The following is a 17,580-nucleotide window of genomic DNA, read 5'->3' on the forward strand; positions in this document are numbered from 1 at the left end:
TGTGTGAAAAACACAGTGAAGGCTCTTGCCTGTGTTCCCCTTGCTCCCTCCTCCTCTTGATTCTGGTATTTTCTGTTGCCCTCCCGTGGTGCACTGTGCCTCTCCTCCCGAGATCTGTGAGGAACAGCCATGGTCTCCTGTGCTGTTGGCCCTGCCATTCCTAAGTAACAGTGAAACCTTTAAATTCAGAGAGTGCTGTGTACACTGGGGTGTGGCACAGAAGAAACGGAGTGGCAGTGACCGGAGTGCACCAGGGATGAGGACAACAGGCCGGAGAGCTTCTGGGGCCGCCCCTCGGGATGACTGTAGGTTGTGATCACACCCAGGAAGTCCTTGTTCCAGGGCACGGCGCAGTCTAAGAATCACATCGTGAGCGACTGTCACAATTCCGCACTGGGGCCTACCCCCATGTTGGTTTCTGGCTATGAGATCATCTTACAGGTATCTTCATTTAGCCTAGAAGGGAGAGAAAGTCGGGGGGTTGGGAGGAGAGGGCCTGAAAGAGAAGTACAGGCAGACAGGTAGAAAGAGGCCCCCAGGCAAACAAAGGGGATGTGCCAAGGCCTGCAGGCAAGTAAGTGAAGGTCACCTGTGCCTCACAGATTGTGTGCAAGTAAGGCTTTGTGTTGCCATTTAAACTGAGGCAGGGATGAGTTACACAACAGGCAGGGGATTGCTAAAGACCAGCTCTCTGCATCAGCATTTCAACACAGACGGAAGCCTCACGATGCCGGTCAGGGTCATTTCGCACAGCAGGGCACTACCTGTGCGTCTGTACTGTGCAACTGCTTCGCAGTTACCGACCCAGACAGCCGGGACACAAACGAGGCCCAACAGGAGGCAGCGGGGAGCTGGGGCTTGGGCACCCACTCCTGCCTGGACCGCTGGAGCCAGCCTCCTGGGGAAGAGCCTTGGTCTTCCTGGAACAGGGGCTGGAACCTTCCAGACCGGTTTGGCCCCAGCCTGCACCAAACACCTTTCTGTCCCACTCACGGAGCAGTCATGGAACCTTGAGATTTGCTTACTCCTCTATTCAAGGGGACAGTATCGAACTGCTCTTTCCTGGAAGGAGGCCTACCGGGTCCTGAGAATTCTGACAGACAGGGAATCTTCCCGGAGCAGCACCCTCCCAGCCCCCACCTTTCAGCTTGGTGGGGACTCCACCACCAATCCCCCCGAATGCATTCCTCCTCTCATCATGAGCACCTACAATTCTCCCACAGGGGCTCAGGGGGATCAGGAGGTGCTAAGGTGACACCTGCGATTCAGCCACCACCACCCCCATGCTGGAGACCAAGGGATAACAGGTGCCAAGATCAAGCTCCTCACACAGGTTCGATTTAAATTAAACTTCCTTTAATGAAATAAAAAACAAATGGTGCATTGCATAATATCTGTGGTCACAGTATAAAACAATACAATTAGTTCATATAACATCGGATATGGACAAAAATCCACAAGACCCCTTCTTTGTCTACGGAAAATCCTGCAGATCCTTATGTGCCACACTAAAAAAGAAAGCAAGTCAACCTTTTTCTCCTTGTGATCTGCACACAGATTTCTCACTGAGAATTTGGTCAAACAGCAGAGGAGAACTTACCCAAGTCCCAGCTCCCTCTTCCTCTGTTGTCATCGGTGAAGCTAAAAAAACCAAACACCCAACTTTTCAGAAAGTAGCAAGTTACGTAGTATTGCTTATTATTCCTGCCAAAAAGGCTCAGTCTTTGGCTCACAGATGTCGGTGACAAATCGTGGTTGCAGGCAGTCTGCAAAGCAAGAAGCAAGAGCCACCAGGGAAACAAGGGTCCGGGCAGGAGGGGCCTCCTCTACCCCAGAGCTCAGGGAGCCACGTGGCTGGGGGGGGAGGGGAGGAGGGAACACACAAATAAATACATTTCTAAATTAGGATTTAATCCAGCTGGTGAGTCAGAGTTCCACCGATCCATGAAAAATCTGCAAAGTTGTTAAAAAGTCAGTTTGCATTTTTCTTTTTGTTAAAAAGTGAAACGTGGATGTAAACATCGTAAAGTAAACAATTTACAGTACAGTCATGTGTCGCTTAACGACGGGCGCCCAGTCTGAGACGCGCGGGGCGCTCGCCCAAGCTCGGACGCCACGGTGTCACAGACGATGCCAGCACGCGGGGCTGCCCCGCTTCCCCGCGGTCAGGGACCCAAACGTCGTTACGAGGAGCATGACTGTCGTTTTGAGGCTTCTATCTGAACGTGGGTGAGGGTCTTTCTGGAGGGGAGGGGAGATATTTTTATGATTAGAAAAAAACCCCAAGCTTTATAGATAAAGTTTCTTTTCGTTAAGAAGTGCAATTTCGTCGCGTGAGGCCTGGCCAGGTCCATCCTGCATTCACACCAGTGCCGCTGGCCTCTTCCGGAAGAGCACTTTGTGGGGGGAACCCTATTTGGTACAACGAAAGAGTGTCACACTCACACATCCCAGGCCACGTCCCTGGAAGGGGTTACATCCTTGGCACAAAGCCCTGGGCTTTCTCCCCTTTGCCTCCCAGCCCCCAGGTGACTCGCAGTGGCCACAGACCCAGGCTCAGGGTGGAGGTCCATGTCTCCACACCTCTAGCCTTGAACTGTACCATGTTTGCAAGAAGGTACACACGGCGTGAGCACACATCACTTTCACCATCCAGAGTGCCTGGTGCGACTCTGCCTTCGGATCTACCCACACCAGGGGCCGCCTGGTCCCAGCCAAGCGGAAGTACCTTCTAGGATGGACCTGAGCTATAACAGTCCTGAATCTCCTTTTACCGGAAGTGTGGTAACAGGGCCCCGGCTGTTACTGATAGGGCACCTGTTGACACCTGTCCTCTCACCTGGGATGTACCTCCTCCCAAAAAGCGTGGTTAGAAAATGCCCAAATGTGCCACCACTGAGGCTGCTGCCTCCTCCTCCTGCCGCCACACTCCGGGCCTGCAGCGCCTCTGTGCTGAGCCTGAGGCAGAATGTAGAATTTCCAACCCACGTGGGCATCTCGGTGGGCAGAGCAGGGGAGCCCCGGGGGAACTCTGCCTCGGGCGGTAAGTGCAGAACCAGTGGTGGCCAGCAGAGAGGGGCAGGGGCAGGAGGTGGCGAGCCCAGCAGGGAGCTTGGTTCATCCAGCCCCGAGGTGACAAGGAGCCACCCGTGAATGGCCATCATGTTGCATTACTTTATTGCTCAAAACAAACGGACTGGGTGGCGCTAGATGCTCTGGGGCCAGGATGACAGCTCAGAGGGTTGCAGTCAGGCACCAGCGAGCCTCAGAGACCCTGCAGGGCCCCCAGTGTGGGACAGCACAAGCCGGGGCCTGGGAAGGTGCTCCTGCCTGCTGCCCTGTGCCTGGCTGGTACGGCCGGGCCGGTCGGCCTGCTCTCAATCCCACTTTCCAGGCTGGTCATGTGCCAGTGAATTGCTGGGTCTCCCTCGTGCTCCCAATAGGGAAGCAAACACGCCGCAGAGTACACCCTTCCTCGCTAACCCCTGCGGGGGATCCTAAAGAGCCCTGAAGGGCAGAAAAGGTCGAAGAAGACGTGGTTCTTCCAAACAACGCCAGATTCCTGGAAGCCCGCAGTTTTCTGCCTTTGTGCTAAGGGGCAGCGCATGCGGGAGCTGACCCACTTGCAGTTCCTCTGCCTCCCACAAGGGGCACCCGAGGGGAACTCCAAGGTGCCCCCACACTACTAGGCCTCTGCTCAAGCTCCCGAGGGTCCCCCCTGGCTCCCCTGCAGGCTCCCCCACCCCGGGGCCCAGGGCCTCAGAACTGTCCACGTTGGGTAGTGTCTGCTCCGCTCCTTGTCTCCAACCTGCCCTTCCTCGCAGACCTTCTTCCTGCCCTGGGCAGAGGTGGCTGCGTATTTGTCTCCATTCTCTTTCTTAAGGCTAAGGTGGCAAGATAAGGTGCTCGGTGGAGAGCCAAGTTCTGGATTCCAGGGCCGCCGTTTCAGCACTCGCACAAAAAACAAACACAAAACGAGTGGCCAAGGGGCAGAGAAGCGAAGGGGTTGAAAAAAAAATGCATTTGGGCTCAATGAGAAGTTACTTACTCCAAGTTTAGATTTCCAACGTTGTCTAAACCCCTGAAAATAGGGGGCGGGGCGGGGCAGCACAAGCCATGCCTCCAGCTCCGTACTGGGTGGAAGCCGAGCCCCAATCCAGCCCCCGCCGCCCCCACTGGACGGCGACTCTCGGTGGGCAGGTGCCTTCCCACCCGAGACCAAGAACTCCCAAGGCCTTCACCCCTTCCCTCACCGCCACCTCTCGCAACGAAAAGCTCTAAACACGCACAAGTCAGCGGATCTATAAACCAGTAGGAGAAGAAAAAAAAAACTAGACGCAGGTTAACCATTAGAAAGCCGCGCTCGGGAAACACACACTGGACTCTGTATTTCGGAAAGTGAAAGTGCCGTGGGAGGAAGAGCTGTGTGCTGGTAACCATGTCTGCGCTCAGAACTTGACATGCGGCAGAGAGCGCGCGCGAGTCCCACCTGAGATTAGAGAGGACTGGTGTTCCGTGTCACACGCTTCGTTTTCCCAGACCGCGGTCCTCTTCTCGCCCCGCTGCGCCCTGAACGTCCCTCCCTCCCCGCAGCCTAGTCCATCTCCATGGACATGAGCCGGCGGCGCTCCCGCCGCGTCTCCTGCACCTCCTTCTTGCAACACCAGTGCGAGCTGCAGTACCCGATGAGGCAGGACAGGAGCCCGATGACGGTGGACAGGCCCACGCCGATCAGCAGCGGGTACTTGAAGGCGTTCAGCACTGGCAGGGGAGAGAGCAAATGGGGAGCCGGTTAGTGGGGCTTGCATGCCCCTCGGCCTCCCTCCCTCCCTCCCTCCCTCGGGAGTGGGTGCTGAGCACCTAGCACGGCCCTGGAGCAGCTCAGCCTTTATATGAGCAAATGTCTTCCTACCCAGTTCTCTGTGTGTGTACGCAGTGCGAACCCGCTGGGGGAAGGGGTGGGGAAGCAAAAAAGATTCCACTCGAAGCCTTTGAATGTCAACCTGCTTTTTAAGGTTTTGGCAGGAGATTGATTTTTAAAAGTCAGGATAAGGGCACCGCACATTCGGCAGCAGATGCATCCTTTAAAAAACTGCATAAATCAATTCTATGCATCAAATAACTGAAGTGTACTAAGGGAGCTATTTTAAGTAACACTATAGTAAATTATCTAGCAAAGTGAATAATCACTCCCCTACTTGTTTGGGAAATCTGGGCTCTCATATGGAGTCGCTTCAAGCAAGGAATTTCTCAGATGCAAATACGGTATTATAGTCGAGTGGAGTTTCAGAGGCACAGGTTCTTTCTCGGACAGGTGCAGATTCCACCCCCGAAATCCCGTCTTCCTTTCTCCGTATGGACCAATGCTCCTGCTCCCTGGGTGATCACTGACCTGTGCTAAGTGCCTTGTATTTACTATGGCTTCATTTTCACAGCAGCCCAGGAGAGAGGACTGTACCAGAGGAACCAGATCAGAAACGCGAAGTGGGGGCCGGCACTGTGCCTCCACCTGGGCCGTGGCATCCCATATGGGTGCTGGTTCATGTTCTGGCTGCTTCTCTTCTGACCTGCCCTCTGCTTGTGGCCTGGAGGGGGCGGTGGAGGACGGCCCACGTGCTTGGGCCCCTGCAACCATATGGGAGACCAGGAGGAAGTTCTGGCTCCTGGCTTCAGATGGGCTCAGCTTTGGCCATCACAGCCATTTGGAGAGTGGGCCAGCAGATGGAAGACCTTTCTTTCTGTCTCTCCCTGTCTATAACTCTGCCTTTCAGATAAATAAATAAATAATCTTAAAAGAAAAGAAAGGAACACTAAGTGACCCATGGAAGAGCTGAGGCTCCAACTCCCTTCTGCCCTAAACTGACAAATCATTAGAGAAACAGACTGCAAAGGCCCTGGTACTCCTTGGAGGCACCTGGACTTGAATTCTCTCCGTGAAATTATTTCAATTCACATTTACTTTCTTTTTTTTCCTTTTTCTTTTTCTTTTCTTTCTTTCTTTCTTTTATCTTTCTTTCTTTTTTTTTTTTTTTTTTTGAAAGGCAGAGTGGAGAGTGAGAGAGAGAGACAGAGAGAAAGGTCTTCCTTTGCCATTGGTTCACCCTCCAATGGGTGCTGAGGCTGGCGCGCTGCGGCCGGCACACCGCGCTGATCCAAAGGCAGGAGCCAGGTGCTTATCCTGGTCTCCCATGGGGTGCAGGGCCCAAGCACCTGGGCCATCCTCCACTGCACTCCCAGGCCAGAGTAGAGAGCTGGCCTGGAAGAGGGGCAACCGGGACAGAATCCAGTGCCCCGACCGGGACTAGAACCTGGTGTGCGAGCGCCGCTAGGCGGAGGATTAGCCTAGTGAGCCGCGGCGCCGGCCACATTTACTTTCAGAGAAGGCATGTTTCTCGGGAACCAACAGCTGTCCCCACCCTGGGAAGCTCTGGGAACAGAGCTGGTGGTCCGTGTGGGCCAGCAAGGCCGAGGGTCACCCTGCTGTCTCTGGCTCCATGGAGCCAGACACCCACATCTGCACTAGCGACCGCAGGAGGAGCCGCCCTTCTCTAAGAAGCACCGCCATCAGGTGCGCATGAGGGGCGGGTGTCTGAGCTTCAGCCCTGCCTAGAGACCTGTGCCCTCCCTCTCTGCCCTGTTCTCTGCCTGCCCCGAGGGATCTGTGCCAACCCCAGGACACAGCAAGGTGGGCTTCTCAAACACTCTTTGCAGCAAGTCTTAAAAAATCCTTTCCAATGGTGCCTGCAGCACACAGTAAGAAAGGCAGGGAAGACAGGGAGAGCTGCCTGTGCCCCTTCTGGGGACAGGCGGAGGCCAGGCCTAGAGAGCAAGCAGGACGGACTGTGGTGCCTTCTCAATGCCCTGGGAGCCGGGCTTCTGCCAGCTGCAGCAGGGTACACAGAGACGACCCCCGCAAACACCGAGAGGCCGACGTGCGTGTGGCGCTTACCGTCCATCTTCACGGTGATGAAGATGGGCTTGGACTGGATCTCTGCCTCCTTCTGCCAGGAGCCCGTGGGCGACTTCACCCACGGCGTCACGGAACAATAGTAGTTGCCGAAGTCCTGGTCCTCGGAGCCGTGCACCTGCAGCAAGAACTCCAGCGCGCTCACGCGCTCCAGGCTGAGGTCGCTCTTCCAGTCCCTCCGGGCTGTCGTCACAATCCCCTTCCGGTCCAGCGAGGACAGCAGGATGGGGGCCTTGTCCAAGCCGAAGGAGTGCACAGCAAACCAGGACACGTCGAAGGCCATGTCATCTGCAGGTTACCAAGCCAAAGGCCTGGGGTCAGCGCGGTGGGCAGCGGCGACACAGACACCTCCCACGCATGAGATTCCTGCTCCAGGCCAGTGCCAGCGCCACGCCTCAGCCTACAGTGAAGGCGCTGTTGCGTTCCCTCCTGCCCCTGGGAGGGCCTCGTACCTTCCTCAAGGCTGCACAGCCCAAGGAAGCCAAGGGTACAGCTTGCCCCAGAGATCTGAGCCCTCACCACTGCACCACCACCACCCGTAGCCTAAGGAGTCACAGGCAGTCAGGGCAGAAGGGGACTCCCACAGAGAACACCGATCATCAGGCTGCCATGAAGTGATACTGCAACTGACACCTCAGGCAGAGGAACCCAGACTGGAAGGATACTAACGCTGTGCAGGACAAGCACCGAAAATGAATTGCACAAAACTTACAGTTACACTTTATCATTTACTGTGGTTTTTTTTCCCCTCTCCTTGCCAAAGTGCTTAAGTTCAAAACAAAAGAGGAAAAAAAAATGTCAAGCTGAGAAAATTGAGCACGGTTTAATAGTCCCAGAGAGTAACGCTGCTGAATGGCAAAGTGCTCTGTGAAATTAAAGATTCCAACAGCCGCAAATAAATTTGTATGGGCCTGAGAGAAGGGAGACTTTGGCACAAGCAGGGACTGTAGAGGCTGTGAAAACGGTGCACAGCACAGGCCCCGACCCCTGCTCGGGACCAGGGTCAACCACGTTCAGCTGTGTCAGCTCTGGGACTGCCGCAGTGGCCAAGAAAGGCCCAGGGCCACAAGCACTGTTTTACCCAAAATCCTCCCAAGAAGGGTTTTTATGTGAATGTTTGATGAAACAATTTTTCCCAACAATGAAAAACAAACAAAAAAAAAAACCAGCATTCATTCATTTAGTAAAAACCCACTAACAGCCTCGGAAAGCATGTCACAAATGAATTATGCCCAGATGCTTCCATATTAAAAAAAGAATGTCTGTTAAATGAAAGCAAGAATTAACGGAACCATCCAGACGGTAATTCCTTTTCGGCTCAGTCTAAAAACCATCGTCTCTTCTTTCTCTCCCCTTCAAGCCACTGTGGCCCTGGAACATGTTTCTTCTTCCCAGAGTGAAAATCCTCTCGCTCCAGGAAGAGCAGCTCCCCTGGGGGCAGCGGGGCCGAGTGGGCACCCCGCTCACGTGTAGGTTCGCCGTGAAGGCCCCACCCAGTGCTGGTGTCTGCGCCCAGCTGCTCCCGGAAAGCACAAAGTCACCATGGAAGCCCCTTCCTTGTGTGAAGACTGTGGCCCCTGATGCCAGCTCTGCCTCCCGTGTGGTGCTGGGCACCCACTGCCACGTGACCCGGGTGAATCACCAAGTTCTCTGGGACTTGGTTCCCTCCTCCGTAAAATGAAAACAATAGCACCCACAAGTTAAATGTATTATAGTTACTAAGAAAAAAAAATGCTTAGAACAGGTCCTGGCGCTTAGGAAGTGCTCAGTAAAAGTAGGCCAACCACGCACTTTATCATCCCTACACTTCAGCATCTGTGGTCCCATGCAGATGCCACGCATGGGAAGGCCACGATGCTGTTGAGGCTCTGTCTGCACTAGCTGGTGCACTGGCCTCTGCCTCTGCCCCTACAGGCATCAGCCACTGAAACTCTCACTCCTGTCCCTTTCTCCAGGGGACTGGGGCTGCCTCAGGCAGGCCATGAAGCACCCTAGCTGCTCGGCCCTCCCGCCTCAGGACAATGACCCCTGAGGGGCTGTAAAAGCCCAGTGCCCTCAGCTCTGGGTGGACCACCCGCATTCTGCGACAGGCCTTGCGCTGCAGCACCCGCCTGGGGAGGGAGGCTTGCTCCAGATTCACTCTGCCTGTCCTGCAAGGCTGCTCCACTGCCTCTCAGTGCTGGGTCTCCGTGAACCACTGGCAGGCTTGGGTCAGGCTTCGTGTCTAGGGAACCCGACCAAGACGCCGCCTCCAGAGGGCCCCTGCCCCACCCTGGCTGCCGTGGCCTTGGCCCTTGGAGCCCAGCTGCACTGCGTCCTTGCCAGGGGAGCACTCTCCAGCCCCTAGGAAGCATGAGGACAAACTGAACCACAGCTGTGTTTAATTATTCAGAATCTTCTCCCCTGACATAGCCCAAGAGTGCAAAGTTCTGGAAAATTGTGATCTGCAAGATAACAGCCACCTATAGCTTTGAAATTACTCTGGAGGAAAAGACTTCCATATTGAGGGCATAGCCGGTGACCCGTTAATTTACCGAGAGGCAGCACTTAGAGGATTTGGTTGTGCGTATCATACGTGAGCTTTAAGGGTGAAAATGGCATTACCTTATACCGGCTTTTGGGGAGCATGTCCCGCCCCTTTCCCGGGCGGTCTCTTCTGCTGCCCCTTCCATTTCACTTCTGAGTGCTACCTCCGTGTCCTCCATCCATCTACACAGAGGCAGCTGAGTACAGGAGTGGCCGCTTACTCAAGACCCAGGCTCCGGGGGCCGGCACTGTGGCGTAGCAGGTAAAGCTGCGGCTTGCAGCGCCAGCTTCCAATACAGGCATTGGTCTGTGGCCTGGCTGCTCCACTTCCGATCCAGCTCCCTGCTAATGCGCAAAGCGGCAAAGGATGGCCCATGTGTTCGGGCCCCTGCCACCCACATGGGAGGCCCAGAAGAAGCTCCTGGCTTTGGCCTGGCCCAGTCCCAGCTGTTGCAGCCATTTGGGGATTGAACTAGTGGATGGAAGATCTCTGTCCTTCACTTGCTTTAACGCTTTCAAATAAATAAATAAATACATCTTTAAAAAAACAAATCCCCAGGCTCTACATTTCTTTAACTAACTTGATGGGTTTGATGAGTTTCTTTCGTTACATCTTCCACAAATGCGTCTTATTCCCACCTCTGAAGTGTATGCATGTCCAGCTTCCCGAAGACAGTCATGGTGGGTGTCACTCAACAGTCCAGGCATCAGCCAGCTGCAGCCCTCAGGCTGGACCCAGGCCGCCGTGAGCTTCTGTAAATAAAGCCGCGCCGGAACGCAGCCCTGGCCGTTGGCTTATGTTATTATCCACAGCCGCTTTCATGCTACAGTCAGTGCGAGGCGGAGTCCCTGCAGAGCCTGCCTGGCCCGCACAGCCAAAAGTACTTCCTGCGAGGCCCCTTGCAGAAGACACTCGCTGGCCCCAAACCGGCGGCCTCCCTGCCAGAGCCTGAGCGATGGGGCCACCCAGGCCTCTGCTGCCAGCCCCCGGCCCGGGGCGCTCGCTCTGATTTCACCGCTGGCCATTTGCCCCACGCTTTCTATGCTCTCCTCGCCTGGGCCACACCTCAGCCGTCTCTACACAGAATGCTGGGACCAGGCACAATGTTCAAGGTGCCACCTGCTGGAAGCCAAGGCTTTGCCTGTGACAGGGTGGGGCGGTACAGAGTGCTCGGGGTCCGAGTAGCAGAGGTGAAAAAGCAGCCTGGGATGAGCCAGGTACCACGTGAAGCCCCTGGGAAAAGGCAGAGGTGGGCGCAGTCCTGGTTGGCAACACACAGACACCCTGAAGGTGGTCAACATTCTTGCAAGCCCTCGGGGGTAAGACCGACGGGTCCCCTGGCTCGTGGGCATCCTGTTGGGCACGGCTAATATTTTCTACAAAAGAAAGGCCTGCAGAGATTTCCTGAGAATTCTAATGGCAACAGCGCCCGGGGCGCCCCTCTGCTGCGCTCCTTCACCACGCTCATTGCTAAGGGATGCTACACGCTTAGTTCTGGCTGGTGTCTGTAGCTGGCTCGCAAGCTTCAAGCGCTCCGCATGGCACCGTCCCCAGCATCTGCAGCCGCACCTGTGCATTGAAGGGGCTCAGGTATATCTGAATAAATGAACGAGGCCCACAGGTCAGCAGTGGGACCTGGCGGGCCGAGTCAGACTAGCCCAAAGCAGGCCCGGAGGGACCTGCTGGTCACCCCGACAGCTCATCCATCCAGCAGCTATGAAACCCCGACACGGTACAACGTACAAGCCAGGCAATCGCGGGATTAAAGAGACCATCCAGTACCTGCCCCTGCCATCTGTGTGACACAGTGGGGATGAGATGGGGGAACAGTCATAGAAAGCCACATGGGGACAGGGTGTGGGGGGGAGATAGGTACCTGGATCCAGCACGGCCCCCTCGACGGTGACGATGCAGAACAATCTCACCAGGTCTCCCCGGGTGACTGACGGTGTTTCCGAGTGCACAGAGGCATTAAAAACTGGACCTGGAAGAAGGCACACCAGCATCATGACCCTTTGGCGCTTTTCTGAGATTTCATCACTGATGCTCGTGTGGGCATCGACACGTGGGGACTGGTCCAGACACGGACAGGAGCCGTGTTCTCCGGCCGCCTTCTGCTCCTCCGAGACAGGGGCGTTGGGTGCCTCCATATGAACTTCCTCTCAAGAGTACAGCAAAACAGAACCATCCCAAGGAATTACTTCTACTTCTGGCTTTTTTCACCTGCCCATCTGAAAGCCGTGGTCACCAGGGGAAGGCCGCCCCGACCCCGGCACAGCCTGGCTTCGTTCTGGTTCAGTGTGGGGACTGCTAGGCCAGGGCGGCTTGGAGATCAGCCGGACAGGGACTGGCCCAGGGATGCTTTTGGTCCCAGTGAAGCAAGTGGCCTCATCATGCTGTGCTGGCTGATGGGCACAGAGGCCTTGCTGTGTGTGGAGAGGCTGAAATGCACGGAGACACTGCTAATGTTCCCATAAGTGCAGGGGAGCACAAAGCATGGCTCCAGGCCACCAGGCCCTACTAAGGCAGGCTGGCTGCTCAAGTCGGGGAGGCTGTGCTTATGCGGTCAGGGAATGTATGGGAACACTGCACTTTCTGCCCACTCATCTGCAGTAACTTAAAACTGCCCTTTAAAAAAATCTAGGGACTGGCACTGTGGTACCGCAGGTAAAGCTGCTGCCTGCAGTGCCAGCATCCCATACGGGCGCTGGTTCGAGTCTCGGCTGCTCCACTTCCAATCCAGCTCTGTTATGGCCTGGGAAAGCAGCAGAAAATGGCCCAAGTCCTTGGGCCCCTGCACCCACGTGGGAGACCCAGAAGAAGCTCCTGGCTCCTGGCTCCGGCCATCTGGGGGAGTGAACCAGCAGATGAAAGGCTCTCTCTCTCTCTGCCTCTCTTTAACTTCACATAAATAAATAAATCTTAAAAAAAAAAAAAAAAAAAGTCTAAAGCTGAGCAAACAAAAATCCTCTATCCATGTAGAACTTGTCTTGCATTCCTCCCTGAGAACACTATGGACATCATACCTATGCACGGGGAGCATTTCATAGCTTTAAGCTAAGCGCATCTAAGAGTTCAAGGTTTAATTGATCCCAACTGGGTTTCCTGGGTAGCAAAGAGAGATGGATCTGGGCGGTGACTGTCAAGTTCATTAGAAGAATTCAGGTGTGACTACTTTCTCGTTCAGCTCGCCAGAAAGGAAAAAGTACCGCAGTGCACTTTTTATAAACTTGCAGATGAAGTGACTATGAGAGAGACAGAGAGAGGGAGGAGAGGCAGGCAGGCAGGGAGTGGTGGGAGGGGGCGGACACAAGGCCATGGCACTCCCGGAGGGAGTCACTGAAGTGCCTCATTTCCATTTCACCATGATAACTACTAACGGGTACCCTTACTGCATTGCTTTCCCTACACCAAGTATCTGACAGATTTGTTTTGCTGGGAGAAAGCTGAAGGGTGGTTGTAGAACATGGAACCCTGTGGGGTCAGGCGGCCCTGGGTGGGTCCTGCTGAGGTTTCTGATTAGCCCTGGAGCGCGGGACTGGGGGCATGAACTCCAGGCAGAAGGAGAACACAACAGTCCCAGGAGACGCAGAGAGGGACGGAGCACGAGGGCAGGGCATCCTGAGCCACTCTGGACACCTCCTTCAGTGCGCTCAGCTCTGGCCCCAGCTCCTTCGGGCCCCACCACCCAGACCTGCCCTGCAGCTGCTCTGAGCCGGCCGGGCACGGGTCTCCGGGTGGTTCTTTATGCCTCTGATGGCCACCTGGGAGTGGGTGCAGGATGGCAGCAACAGGGTGTGCACAGTATTATCATGGATTACAGATGTCACATAATAAACAGAACTACACCAAGGCCCTTTCTTAAGAGAACACAAAATGACAAAAGATTAAGAAATCTTCGGGGCCAGCACTGTGGCGTAGCGGGTGAAGCCACCGCCTACAGTACCCACACCAGTTCACGTCCTGGCTGCTCCACTTCCAACCCAGCTCTCTGTTATGACCTGGGAAACCAGTGGAAGATGGCCCATGTCCTTGGACCCCTGCACCTGCGTGGGAGACCCGGAAGAAGCTCCTGGCTTCAGATCAGAGCAGGCCATTGCACTATCTGGGGAGTGAATCAGCAGATGGAAGACCTCTCTCTCTCTGCCTCTCTAATAAATAAATAAATCTTTAACAAAAAAAGTAAAAAAAAGAAATCTCCATAATGGATTCTTATTTTTTATCAAGTTAATTTGAAACAGCAAAGAAAGGCTTACCCAGATGGGCTATAGTTCACTTTTCCTTTATGTTCCCAAAGAACACCAGTGCCTGTTGGGTCACGAGTGACAGTTCCTATACTCCCTACCAGCCGTGGCTGTGGCAACCAGGACAGTGTCCGTGCTGTGGCCCAGAAAGTGGACATGGCCAGGACGAGGCCTTCGTGTGGTGGGCCCTTCACAGCAGGGGGTTTCCTTCCAGCACGGTCACAGCTTGCTGGGTCGCTATCCCAAGCTCAGCAATATTTTCACGACGGTCACTCTCTGTGGTCGTGCTGCTACTGTGAGGGGATCTGTCTGGTCAGCCCCACAGGTGACAGACAACGGCACACAATGTTTGTGACCAACCAGAGTCACCAAGGGTGCCCGATTCCCAGCCTGCAGAGTGCACAAGAACCCCTCAGCTTTTAAATACGAATGCTGACACAAACCATGTCCTAACCCAGCTTCTAAAATAAGTGTCTGTCAATGGCAGTCTTTTTATGAAAGCAAAAATTGTAGATCATCTGCCTGTTTGTTAAGTAGCGTAACAATTCAGCAAATCCTAGTCCATGGAGTCACTGAAGCTGGTATTTACCTAGAGTTTATTCTAACACCAACACTGCTTATCTTATAACATTAAGTGGGAAAAAGCAAGCTATGAAACAGTGTATATGTTCTAATGTCAAAGTCATGAGGAAAACACACCCAGGAAATGAACACAAAAGAATCATCTCAGTTTGCAGGATTCTCTTCTTCTTCCTTTTACTTTACTCTATTTTCACATTTTCTGTATTAAGGAGAAAAATTGCACTTTTATTCTATTAAAAGGCCCAAGGTTACATCATTACCTTTCTGATTTCCTAATTTCCTCCTGACACTGGACTCCATCAAGAGGCCAGGGCCCTGAAATCGGGACGGGAGGGTGGACACTGCAAAGACCTTCTCATCCTGAGTCTTAAAACATGCTGCTGAATTTTAGGAAGCAAAGTCTCTGCTTTCAAGTCCATGTTTGTTGGGGCTACTCAGGGCTACAGCGTTGTGCTGGGTGAATGTGATGGCAGCTTCTCCTACTTAAAGTGTGAACTGACCATGATAACTCCACGGATTAAATAAAATAAAAATCTTAGGCAGTCCATTCAATCTGGAAGCTGCAGGCAATTTATCTGTTAGGCTAAGATTTTGAAAACTGAAAAATAAGATTCAATATGCACTCTCCACTCAGAAAAGCTTGGAAAGATTTCATGTCTTCCTTCTTCTATGTAACAGATTAAAAGAAAGATTAAATAAAAATGTAAAACAAGATGGAATTGATGCCTTTAGCTACACAAATTAAGGATATGAATCACATCATCATCTCATCTCAAGGAACACCAAAGCAGAGTCAGACAACACCCAACAACTCTCCAGAAGAACCCTCAGTAACTTCGGAATCAAAGGAAGCTCCTTCAGCCTGCTAAAGGACATCTATGACAAACCCTTGTCTGATATGATACTTGGTAGTAAAAGACTGAACGCTTTCCTCCTGCCATCAGCAACAAGCCCAGGATGCACACTTGTGCTGCTTCTATTCAACACAGTCACGGAGGTTCCAGAACCTAGCGCAGTTAAGCAAGAAAAACAAATGGAAGGCATTCAGCTCAGAAAGGAAGAAGCGGAACAACCTCTATTCACAGGTGATATGATGTTGTCTTTAAAAGCCAGACATCCGTAAGACAGTGTTAGAACTAATAAATATGATACGGGGCCGCCGCTGTGGTGCAGTGGGTTAAAGCCACCACCTGAAGCACTGGCATCCCATATGGGTGCCGGTTCTAGTTCTGGCGGCTCCTCTTCTGATCCAGTTCTCTGCTGTGGCCTGGGAAAGCAGTGGAAGATAGCCCAAGTCCTTGGGCCCCTGCACCCGTGTGGGAGACCTGGAGGAAGCTCCTGGCTCCTGGCTTTGGATCGGCCCAGCTCCGGCAGTTGCAACCATCTGGGAAATCAATCAGTGGATGTAAGACCTCTCTCTCTGCCTCTACCTCTCTCTGTAACTCTTTCAAATAAATAAAAATAAATCTTTAAAAAATGATATAAGACCAACATAGAAAAATCTATTGTGTTTCTACATAACTGCAATGAGCAAACTGAAATGTAAATTAAGAAAGCAATCTAATTTACAATAGCATCAAAGAGTCTAAAATATTTAAGATAAATTTAACAAAAGACGTGTATTATTTCCCAGTGTACACCACAAAACACCACTGAAAGAAATTAAAGAAGTCCTAAAGAAAAAGAAAGACATCCCACATTTATGGATTGGAAGATGATACCGTTAAATGACAATACTCCCCATATTGTTCTATAGATTCAACGCAATCCCTATTCAAGTCTCAGCTGGTTGGTTGGTTTGCTTGATTTTCTGCAGAAATGAGCAACCTGATCCTAAAAGTCACAAGGAAATACAAGGGATCCAGAATGGTCAAAACAATTCTAAAAAGAACAGAATCAGAGGGCTCACACATCTTGACTTCAAAACTAACTTACAGAACTCAAACAAAAACTGATATTGGTATAAGGACAGAAATACAGATCAGTGGACTAGAACTTAGAGTCAAGAAATATGCAAACCCTTACATTCATGATTAAATGGTTTTTTGACAAGGGTGCCAAAGCAAGTCATGGGGGAATATGGACTCTAACAAACATTGCCAGGAGAGCTGTATACGTTCATGTAAAAGAATAAAGTTGGACCCCTTCCTCACAGCACATACAAAAATCACCTCAAAGTAGAACAGAGCTTAAGAGTAGAGCTAAAACCAGAAAATCCTTAAAAGAAAATACAGGTATAAGCTTTGCTGACCTCAGATTAGACAATGATTTCTTTGGACACCAAAAGTACAAGCAATCAAAGAGAAAAAACAATAAACTGGACTTCATCAACATTAAAAACTTTGTGGCTGGCATTTGGCCTAGTGGTTCAGATGCTGCTAGGGAGGCCTGCATCCCCTAGGGAGTGCCTGGGGTGGGGTCCTGGCTTCACTCCATTCCATTTCCTACCAATGCACACCCTAGGTGGCAGCAGGCAATGCCTCAATCCTCCAGCCCATGTGGGACACGTGAACTAACTTCCTAATTCCTGGCTTTGACCTGGCCCAGCCCTGACTGTTGTGGGCATTTGAGGATTAAACCAGCAGATGGGAGGTCTCTGTATGTCTGTCTCCTCTCTGCCTTTCAAATAAAATAAATAACTTTTTTTGAAAGAAAATTAAAAATTTTGAGGCCTCAGGGGACAAGAAACTTTGATACTTCAAGGGACAAAGAAGTGAAAAGACCACCCAAAGAATGCGATAAGATATTTTCAGATCACACACATGGCAGCATTATTGTAATAGCCAAAAAGTGGCAATAATCTACATGTCCACCAGTGGATGAACAGAAAAACAAAATGTGCCATGCTCGTACAGTGGAGTATTATTCAGCCATAAAAAGCAATGAAGTCGTCATTCATACTGCTGGACCTGGAAAACATTATGCCAAGTGAAAGAAGCCACACACAAAAGTCCACGTACTATATGGTTTGACTTGTGTGAAATGTCCAGAAGCAGCAAATCTTGGGAGATAGAGTGGGTTAGTCTTTGCTAGGGGCAGAGGGGCGGGGCTCGGGAGTGGCTACTCATAGGAACAGTGATTAAAACTAATGGAGTTAGCAGGGATGGCATGCACTAAAACCACTGAACTGTATGCTTTAAATGAGTGGCTTTTGTACTGTAGGCACTGCATCTCAGTCTAGTTCTTACTGAAAACAAATAGAAAACATACACAGCAGAAAAGACCTGTTCTCTCTGCTCTTCCCATCTCTACCAGCGTAA

The 17,580-nt window shown here is 52.2% G+C and overlaps 1 protein-coding gene across 1 annotated transcript in view; it reads right to left on the reverse strand.

Moving 5' to 3' along the window:
- Positions 1-1,334: 1,334 nt before the first annotated feature.
- PTGFRN (prostaglandin F2 receptor inhibitor) overlaps positions 1,335-17,580 on the reverse strand; it is an 80,278-nt gene continuing 64,032 nt past the window's right edge. Inside the window, exons 7-9 of the mRNA XM_008264605.4 lie at positions 11,371-11,478; positions 6,950-7,255; positions 1,335-4,761 (exon numbers count right to left, since the gene is read on the reverse strand). Of these exons, the coding sequence (XP_008262827.3) occupies positions 4,595-4,761; positions 6,950-7,255; positions 11,371-11,478 (581 nt within the window). The 3' untranslated portion in view covers positions 1,335-4,594. The remainder of the gene's footprint in view (positions 4,762-6,949; positions 7,256-11,370; positions 11,479-17,580) is intronic.

This window comes from Oryctolagus cuniculus, chromosome 7 (assembly GCF_964237555.1).
Source record: "Oryctolagus cuniculus chromosome 7, mOryCun1.1, whole genome shotgun sequence".
Lineage (NCBI taxonomy): Eukaryota > Metazoa > Chordata > Mammalia > Lagomorpha > Leporidae > Oryctolagus > Oryctolagus cuniculus.